Source organism: Tupaia chinensis, unplaced genomic scaffold, assembly GCF_000334495.1.
Source record: "Tupaia chinensis unplaced genomic scaffold, TupChi_1.0 Scaffold141247_1, whole genome shotgun sequence".
NCBI lineage: Eukaryota > Metazoa > Chordata > Mammalia > Scandentia > Tupaiidae > Tupaia > Tupaia belangeri.
The window spans coordinates 367,150-377,327 of record NW_006201110.1 but is presented as its reverse complement, the minus strand read 5'-3'; the positions used below and the strand labels follow the sequence as shown (position 1 = coordinate 377,327).

Below are 10,178 nucleotides of genomic sequence, written 5' to 3'. Positions count from 1 at the left end.
CTTCCGAGAGACACAGATGGGGGAGGACCTGGAGAAAGCACCCCCAGTCGGGCCCAGCCACCTCACAACCCCTTCTCCTCCACCTCTTCTTCCTGCCAGGACCTGGGGCATTCACACACACACCCAGCATGACCCTCAAGCTCCTGGGGCTGGGACTCAACACCCCACCCCCCCACTCCCCATCTCGTCAGCCTTGTGGCATCCGGCTCCCTTAACCCCTAGGCCAGGCCAGTGTCCCATCCAGGATGACTTCCAGGCCTACTTTAGTTTACCCGGGTTCCCTGGAGCCCCAGCCCCTTCGCCCCTTGTCGGGGAGGTGGTGTCCACTGCTGGGAGTTCTGTGCGAGCATGTCTCTTTCTGGGCAGGGTTTCCTTCCAGCAGGCCTTTCTGGGCCTCCCAAGTGCAGGGGAAGGGCGAGGCCTCTAGCTCCTGCCTGAGCTCCTGCCAGCGGATGGAGGAGGGGGAGAGAAGCACCCACACAGGTGAGCGCTGGGGCCTTGTCTGGGGAATGAAGGGGTTGGTGCTGCCCTTCCCAGGTGGGCTTTCTGCGAGTGCAGACACAGGCCTCTTACTGGGGCCCAGCAGACAGACCCCGCTGCAGAAGGGGGCTCTTGCATCCTGGGTCCCTAGGTCCAGCCCCCACCCATAGGCTGGCAAACCCGGCCACCCCCTCACCACCCATACTCAAGCCTGAAAGCTGCTTTCTCTTTTTCTAGGAGCTGTGGAGGTGGGGACGGAGGTCCCCACCGGGTCCCAGGCAGCCCCTGGGGATGGCAAGCACAGAGCCAGGGCGGGCCAGGCCCAGGAGTCTGTCCTGCGGGGGAGCCAGAGCTCAGGGCCAGCCGGAGAGGAGCAGCCTGCTTCCCCAGAAGCGGGACTGTCGAAACCAGCTCCTCCCCACGCCAGTCCCTTGAAGATTCCGGTGGGCCGTGAGCCCGAGAAACCCTGCGAGGAGGAGAAAGGCGTCCCCGAGAGCAGTGAGGAGGGCCTGGCCGCCGACAGCGACGCGAGCAAGACCTACAGGTGCGAGCAGTGCGGCAGGGGCTTCAGCTGGCACTCGCACCTGGTGACGCACCGGCGCACGCACACGGGCGAGAAGCCCTACGCCTGCACCGACTGCGGCAAGCGCTTCGGCCGCAGCTCGCACCTCATCCAGCACCAGATCATCCACACGGGCGAGAAGCCCTACACCTGCCCGTCCTGCTGGAAGAGCTTCAGCCACCACTCGACGCTGATCCAGCACCAGCGCATCCACACAGGCGAGAAGCCCTACGTGTGCGACCGCTGCGCCAAGCGCTTCACCCGCCGCTCGGACCTGGTCACCCACCAGGGCACGCACACGGGCGCCAAGCCGCACAAGTGCGCCATTTGCGGCAAGTGCTTCACGCAGAGCTCCGCCCTGGTCACCCACCAGCGCACGCACACCGGGGTCAAGCCCTACCCGTGCCCCGAGTGCGGCAAGTGCTTCAGCCAGCGCTCCAACCTCATCGCGCACAACCGCACGCACACGGGCGAGAAGCCCTACCACTGCCTCGACTGCGGCAAGAGCTTCAGCCACAGCTCGCACCTCACGGCCCACCAGCGCACCCACCGCGGCGTGCGGCCCTACTCCTGCCCGCTCTGCGGCAAGAGCTTCAGCCGGCGCTCCAACCTGCACCGGCACGAGAAGATCCACACCACCGGGCCCAAGGCCCTGGCCATGCTGATGCTGGGCGCCGCGGCGGGGGCTCTGGCCGCACCCCCACCTGCTCCCACCTAGCAGGCCGGAAAGGAGGAAGGGAGCTTTCGGGAACCCAGGGCAGCCGCGGCAGGCCCCGAGGGAGGAGGCGGAGCGAGGGCGGGCAGGGAGCCGGGAGGAGTGCGCATGGGGTGGGCGGGGCCGGTGGAGGAGCCGCCTGGGCCGGCCCTCAGCACAGATTAAAGGCCTTGAATTCACGCGCTCCCTGCAGCTCTCTCCTGGGGCCCTGGCTCGGAGCATGTGCCCCACCAAGCCTGTGCGGGGGTGGGTGGGCCTGTCCTGTGTCCTTCCGGCATCCCAGACGCACTGCACTGCTCTCGGCTTCGCACCCTCCTCCCAGCTTTGACCCGGCTCAGGGTCCCTCTTCCCAAAGGCCCATTCCAGAGCGCTGGTTAGTACCATGAAGCCAGCCAACCACTGCCGAGCCTGGGGACACCGCGCTGGCCGCTGCTGCTTCACCCGACCCGAGGAGGCCAGGGCTCCTAGAGGGCGCCAGGAGGGGACAGGACGAGCCAGCCCCAAATTCCTCCCTCCCCTCCTCTCCTGTCACAGGCCCTGTCTATGTTTGGGTGATTAGCCATTTTCCCTCCGCCTGCACTGCCTGCCTATATAGTCTAGTGAGGAGTCCCCACCTGCCACAGGCCACTTCCCTCCCCCCAATTCTGCCTGCTGCCACTCCCTGCTTCTTTGGCCCCTTGGTATATACCCTTTATAATTTGCCCTACCTACCCCTGCCTGCCTGTTTTAACCCTGGTCTTCCCCTAGTTCGTTGGTTTGTTTTTAGAATTTTTTTTGGAGAGGTTTTTGCTATAGGGCGCGTGTGTTCACCAGACAGAGAGAGACAGAGATAGAAAGCGAGAAATCACCCCCCCAGGGGGGATGGCCACGCCGCAATTCCTTCTCCATTCTCCTCTCAGGATCTTGGGCACACACGAACAGGCGCCCGGCGTGAGTTTAAGCCACCAGGTCCGGGACTCGAACTGCAGTCGACTACTTGGGAGTCCAGCGACATAGCCATTACGCTAACTGCTGGTCCCTGTTTTTAGAATTATTTAATTCTACTTATTATTGTTATTTTCCAATTTGCTACAGGGTCTATATAGTCTACAGAGAGAGAGAGGGAAAGTGAGAAAGCCAGCTGCCAGGTCCAGGACTTGAACGTAGTCAGCCACGTAGTCAGCCACGTAGTCAGCCACGCAGGAATCCAGTGCCTTAATCCCCGCCACTTGCTGGCCTCTGTTTGTTTTTCATTCCTTGAGAAGGAGAGGGTGCAGCCTACTCTGCCCTGCTCTGGCTTAGCGCCCAAGATCGCAGCCCGACAGTGGCTTGGGCAGAAGGGTGGCTGAGACTGTGATAAAGCTGCCGGTTGTTGGGAAGCTGCTTTGCCAGGCGGCGGCCAAGTGCCATGTAGACATCGCTTGTTCACTCCACAACTCATTGGTTGTTTTGGTTTTTTTTTTTAGGGAGAGGTTTTTGCTCCAGGGCAATTGCGCTCGCCAGAGAGACAGAGATAGAAAGCAAGAAATTACCCCCAAGGAGGGATGGCCATGCCACAATCCCTCCTCCATTCTCCTCTTGGCTTTTTTTTTTTTTTTTTTTGGGGGGGGGCACACATGCACACGCGCCTGGTATGTTCTAAGCCTCCAGATCCAGGACTCGAACTGGTCAACTACATGGGAGTCCAGCGGCATAACCATTGTGGCATCTACTGGTCCCCAACTCAGTTTTTTTAAATAGATTTTTCACTATAGGGCATGTGTGCTCTTTGGAAAGACTGGGAGAGACAGAAAGATAAAGTGAGAAAGTTCCCCCAGGGGCGATGGCCCCTCAATTCCTTCTCCAGTCCCCTTCTTAGGATTTGGGGCACACATACACAGGCAGCTGGTGTGAGTTTTAAGCCGCCAGGTCCAGGGCTCTGAACCTCTGTCAACTACTAAGGAGTCCAGTGATGTCACCATTTCGCCATCTGCTGGTCCCTATTCTTTTTTAATTTGTCAGAGGGTGTGCGCACTCTCCAGAAAGGGAGAGGGAGAAAGCACCCCGCCATGGGGCGTGGTCACACAGCACCCCTTCTCTCTCCATCCTGTCGGGAACTTGGACCCCCGTCTCATGCCTTGGGGCCAGGATTCCAACCACATGGCCAGCCACGTGGAGGTCAGCTCTCTGAACCACCAGGCCACGGGGCTGCCCAAATGGATTTTAATGCCCCAGTTGTATAGATAAGGAAACTGAGGCTAGAAGTCCAATACCTTGACCAAAGTAACACAACGAACAAGCCAGAAGCTGAGGCTGTTAGTTTCTAACCCAGGCCTGTTAGTTTTTATAATTTGGTATGGGGGAAGTGAGAAAGCACCCCCCCCCCGGGGAGACGGCCACACCGTAATCTTTTCTCAATTTCTCTTTTGGGGTTTTGGGCACAGCCGCACACACAGTCTGAGACTCGACCCCGCAGTCAGTCATGTGGGGGTGGAAGTCCGTGCCCTTGGCCACCTGCTGCTCCAGGTCTGGCTTTGCCCTTGGCCACCTGCTGCTCCAGGTCTGGCTTTGCCCTTGGCCACCTGCTGCTCCAGGTCTGGCGTTGTACTCTGAGGAGCTCCCTATCCAGCACTCCTGCAGCATTTCTGCTTTGTTTGCCAGAGGGCGCATGCTCTCTAGAGAGGAGAGGAGGAGAGGGAGAAAGCTCTGCCCAGTGGGGCGTGACCACGCTGCAGCTTCTTCTCCATTTCTCCATCCCGTCCGGATTGGGGTACCCGTACTCATGCACCCCGTGTGTCTTTCAGGTCACTGATCCAGGACTTGAACCATGCAGTCATGTGGGCTCCTGCTCCCTCAGCCACCAGGCCATGGGTTGGCCCTCCTTTCAGCTATTCATTGCTAGTAAGTGCAAGGTGTGAGATGGGACTGACAATTAGATTTTTTTTTTTTTTTGAGAGGGTTTTTGCTTTAGGGCGTCTGCACTCCCCGGAAAGTCAGAGACAGAAAGTGAGAAATCACTCCCCAGGGATGGCCACGCTGCAATCCTTTCTCCATTCTCTCAGGATCTCGGGCACACACGCATACGTGCCTGGCATGAGTTTAAACCACTGTGGTCGACTACATTAACAAAGTTATTTATTATCATTATTTTTCAGTTTTGACCTGAACCGTGGACAGCCATGTAGGAGTCCAGAGCCTTTAACTGTGCCACCTGCCGCCCCCAGATGATTATTTTTTAAGAGAGGTCAGAAAGAAAGCAGTCGTCCCCACCCTGACCCTTGCACTTGTCACGACTCCAGTCACTCAGCCATAAATGGGATTTCTTTGCTTGGCTCAGTGTGAGGGGCTGGGGACCCGTGGGCAGGGTTGCCCTCCAGCTCATTTTCTGGTTAAGGAGAAACTGGAGAAGATTTGTTCAAATGCCACTGGAAGGGTCATCACTTGTTAAGAGAGCTCAGCCCCGGCCACTCCTTGCACAGTGGGCATCACGTGCTTGATTTCCGTTCCTTAGGCTGCGTGGACAGCGGATTGCCCACCCGGTCTGTTGAGGGATCCTGGGAGTCGAAGACTTGACTCCGCCCTCGGCGGAGCTCAGAGATCACTGTATCCTTGAGAAACGTCTCTTCTTCCAGGGCAGAGTACAGAGGAATGGCTCCAGGGGTCCCGTGGATAGTGCCTGCAGATGGCCCTCCTCGCAGCTGCTCTCTAGAGGTGGAGCCGATGGCTACCAACGATAGGTCTGGCAAGAGCATTTTAATGGTGGAACTTGGCAGTTTGGGAAATGCCTGACAAGAAGTGAGACGGAGGAGGCGGCTGGGGCTGCGTTGTGGAAGGGCCTCAAATGTCAGGCTGAAGGGTGCTCATAGTATGGTGGGGAATGGGGTGTCACTGGAAGTGGGAGGCCAGAGGGGAGGAAGCCCAAGGAGGGGCTCTGTGTCTCTGGGTAGGAGGTGAGGAGGCTCAGAGGTTTAGCCCGACCGCCTCTGACTTCTCGACCACCGGAGACCTCGCCTGGACCGGCTAGTGGCTGACCTGCGCGGTCAAGTGGGGGCGAGCGAGGGACAGAATGTTCTCCTTTATGGCTTCTTGCCACTTCCCTGGGGCCTGCGAGGAAGCTCTGTTGGCTCCCTCCTGCCCGTCCAGCTCCTTGCTGCAGCGCTCAGGGCCAGCCGGCGGCGCTGCTTACCCCTAGCCTGGGACCGCTCCTCCGAGCTCGTGGGACTGCCTGCGAGACCTGGAGACTGGGCTGGGCCTCGGGACCCGGCCTCCGGCAGTGTGACCCTGCAGCCTGCAGCCCCCAGGGCCGCGTCCTAGCAGGCCCCGCCCATACCGCCTCCCCCGACCAATCAGGTGTCGGGGCGGGGGTCCGGCAAGGCCAGCCAATCACACCGACGTTTGCGCGCGGAGCTCCTCCTCTTCCACGCCCGCAGCCTCTCGGTTGCCCAGGCAACTGCTCCACGCTGTGGGCTCTGAAATTCCCTCAGTCCCTTTCGCCAGCGGTTCTTTGCAGAAGGGACCGAAGACCAGAGGCCTCTGGGATTCGCCACCGACCACGCCATTACAGCCGGCCCCGCCGCGCCGCCGGCTGCGGGGCCTACCACCGAGATGCCGAGCCCCCTGTGGTCCCGGGAGGACCAGAGCCGGGACACATCCAGCCCTGAGGGTGGTCGTTGTGTCTGCGCCGCTGGTCCCTTGCGGGTCACTGCACCGGGAGTCGGTGGGAGGGACACGGGCACCTCCGCCGGCGCTCGAGCGCCTTCGGGGGCGGCTGCCCGCGTGCCTGGGGCGAGCCGGGCGCAGATGCGGATGTGGCCGCGGCGTCGGTGGGGGCCGGGCCGGAGAGCGTGGTCCTTCCTCTTCAGCCGGAGCTGGGGAACCCGGGGAGGGGCCGAGGGCGGGAAGCGGTAAACAGCGACTTTAATGCGTTCGTGCACCCGTTCACTGTTCAGATCCTGAGGGAGTGCCGGCGTTCCATGTTCTTCCTAATGTTGAGGAATAGGCAATGAAACAGACCAATTTGTTTTAAGTTTTTTGCCATAGAGCTCGTGCGCTTCTTTTTATTTATTTATTTATTTATTTATTTATTTATTTATTTTTGAGAGAGATTTTCACTGTAGGGCGCGTGCGCTCGCCAGACAGACAGAGAGAGACAGAGAGACAGAAAGCGAGAAATCACCCCCCAGGGGGGATGGCCACGCCGCAATCCCTTCTCCTCCATTCTCCTCTCAGGATCTTGGGCACGCACGCACACGCGCCCGGCGTGAGTTTTAAGCCACTGGGTCGGGGACACGAACCACGGTCGACTACGTGGGAGTCCAGCGACATAGCCATTACGCTAACTGCTGGTTCCCAAGCACGTACGCTTCTTGGAGAGACGGTGAGAAGGAAAGTGAGAAATCTCCCCTTAGGGAGCATGGCCAAACTGCAGCCCCTTCTCTTTGGGCACCCACGCACATGCCCAGGGAGTGATTTTCAAGCTTCCGGGTCCAGGACTGGAATGGTGGCCTGCTTGTTGAGAGTCCAGAGTCTTAATCAGTAATACACCCCCTGCTGGCCCTCAGACAGGATCTTTGACCTCATGGGGTTCCAGTCTGGGGGTGGGGAAGACTGACAAACTGGTGAATGATACATTTTCACAGTGACAAATGCCAGAAAGAAGGGAAGTAGGAGAGGGTGGAAGGGCTCCATCTTCAGGGAAGGCCTCTCTGTGGCGAGCACCTTAGGTTGAGACTTAAAGGATTTGGAGGACGAATCTTCCTCTCTTTTTTTTGGAGAGGTTTTTGCTATAGGGCGCGTGTGCTCACCAGAAAGACAGAGACAGACAGCGAGAAATCACCCCGCGGGGAGATGGCTACCCCGCAATCCCTTCTCTATTCTCCTCTCTCTCGGGATCTTGGACGCGCACACACGCCCTGTGTGAGTTTAAGCCACCGGGTCCGGGACTCAAACCGCAGTCGACTATATGGGAGTCCAGTGACATAGCCATTACTGCTGGTCCCACGAAGGAAGAATCTTTTAAGCAAAAGGAATAGGATACATAAAGTCCTGCCTTGAGGAAGTTTGTTTTTCTAGAATTGGGAAATGACACCCATGGAGGAAGGGCGGGAGAAATGGGAGGTGATTTCTCACTTTCCATCTCTGTCGCTTTGTCTCTTTCTGGTGAATGCACATGCCTTAAGGCAAAAACTTAAGAAAAAAATAGTTGGGGACAAGCAGGTGGAGTGGTGGTTAAGGTACTGGACACTCCCACGTGGCTGGCCACAGTTCAAGGGCCGGACCTGGTGGCTTGCTTTCTCATTTTCCCTCTGTCTCTCTCTGGTTAAACTAAAAATGAATAAATACTTAAAAAAAAAAAAGTTGAATCCTGCTGGATTCCACATGGCTGATTGCGTGGTTCGAGTCCTAGACCAGTGACTTAAAGAACATGCCCGGGATGGGGGGAGGGTGGAGTCAGGTGGCATGGTGGTTAATGGTGTTGGACTCCCACAGGGTCGTCTGCAGTTTGAGTCCTGGACCTGGCAGCTTTTCTCACTTTCTCTCTCTCACTCTGTCCCTGTCTAGTCAAATTAAAAATATATTAATGAATAAAGTTAAATAATTTTTTTTAAAAATGCAGTAATGAATAAAGTTAAATAATTTTTTTTTAAAATGCATGGGGCATGTGTGTGGGTGCCCAAAATCCAGAGAGGAGGATGGAGATGTGAGGATGCCTTCTCACTTTCCCTCTCCTCAGCAAGTACATGCACCCTGTAACAAATTGAAATGAGTCAATCCTGTCAAATTTTCAAAAAAAGCTTGAAATTGCTAGTTAAACTTGTATTTGTGAGTTTATGCAGTCTTTTGGCACAGTCTGGCCTCCGTCATGCTAGCTGGGGCACCCACCCCAGGTTCTCGCCGATACAGACCAGCAAAGGCTGAATTCCTCCCGGTGATGGTGTACGCCCTTCCTCTCGCAGCGGGTGGCTGTAGGCTTTGAACTGGGTCCTCTGGTAGGGCATCTGCCCGGGGCAAGGTTATCGCAGGGTTTTGTTTTCTCTCGTTTTTTTTAAACATTTTGTTTTGGGTTTTGTTTTACTATAGGGTATGTACATTCACCAGAGCAGTGTTTTCTTTTTCTTAAATTTAATTTTAGGGACCAGCAGTTAGTGAAATGGCTATGTTGTTGGACTCCCATGTGGTTGACTGTGGTATGAGTCCTGACCTGGTGGCTTAAACTTACGCAGGGTATGTATGCGTGCAGGCCCAAGATCCCAAGAGGAGAATGGAGGAGAAGGGATTGTGGCGTGGCCATCCCCCCTGGGGGGTGATTTCTTGCTTTCTGTCTGTCTTTCTGGTGAGCACACATGCCCTATAACAAAAAAAACCTCCCCCCCAATAAATGATTACTTTGGGGCCAGCAGGTGGTGGGAGGTAAAGGCACTGGGCTCCCGCATGCCTGGCTACCTGGTGAATCTTGGACTTGGTGGCTTGTTTTCTCCCTCTTCCTCTCCCTCTCTCTCTCTGGCCAAATTAAAAACAAAAACAAAAACAAAACAAAACAAACAAAAAAAACACAACAAATGGAGGGACCAGCAGTTGGCATAAAGGTTATGCCACTGGACTCCCATGTGGTCAACCGTCAACTGCAGTTTGAGTCCCGGACCCGGTGGCTTAAACTCACGCCAGGTGCGTGTGCGTGCATGCCCAAGATCCTGAGAGGAGAATGGAGAAGGGATTGCAGTGTGGCCATCCACCCCCCAGGGGATTTCTCGCTTTCTGTCTCTCTTTTTCTTTCTAGTGAGTGCACACACCCTATAGCAAAAAACTCCAAAAAAAAAAGAAAGAATTAAATAAATAATTATTTAAGAACTTGAATCATGATTGGCCATGTGGGAGTCCAGTGTCTTAACCACCAAGCTAGCGGCTGGTTCCACCAAAGAGCAGTGTTTTTCATGTCACCAGTCCGGCACTCAAACCATGCAGTCAGCCATGTGGGAGTCCAGTGCCTGCCACCTGTTGCCCCCCCCCAAAAAAAATATAAAAAATGTAAAAAGCAGGGGAAACCGTGGTGTGATGACAGTGCTGTACTTGAGGCTGAGCCACATGATGGTTCCTCATTCGTATCTAGAAACCTATCAGAATGAGAATGTACAATTAGGAACAACTGCAATATAATTGTAATTTCATTTGAGAGAGATTTTTGGGTATGTGTGTTTGCTGGAGAGAGACAGAGAAACAAAAAGTGAGAGATCACCTCCTGGGGAGATGGCCATGCTGCAATCCCTTCTCTTCCATTCTTCTCTTGGGATTTTGGGCACGCACGCACACGTGCCCCGTGTGAATTTTTTTTTTTGGAGAGATTTTCACTGTAGGGTGCGTGCGCTCGCCAGACAGACAGACAGAGACATAGAGACAGAAAGCGAGAAATCACCCCCCAGGGGGGATGGTCACGCCGCAATCCCTTCTCCTCCATTCTCCTCTCAG

General features: G+C 56.0%; 1 protein-coding gene across 1 annotated transcript in view; it reads left to right on the top strand.

Moving 5' to 3' along the window:
* Positions 1-10,178, top strand: part of ZNF205 (zinc finger protein 205) — a 28,726-nt gene that overhangs the window by 4,083 nt on the left and 14,465 nt on the right. The window contains exons 5-6 of the mRNA XM_027766138.1: positions 367-483; positions 718-1,691. Coding sequence (XP_027621939.1) covers positions 367-483; positions 718-1,691 — 1,091 coding nt within the window. The remainder of the gene's footprint in view (positions 1-366; positions 484-717; positions 1,692-10,178) is intronic.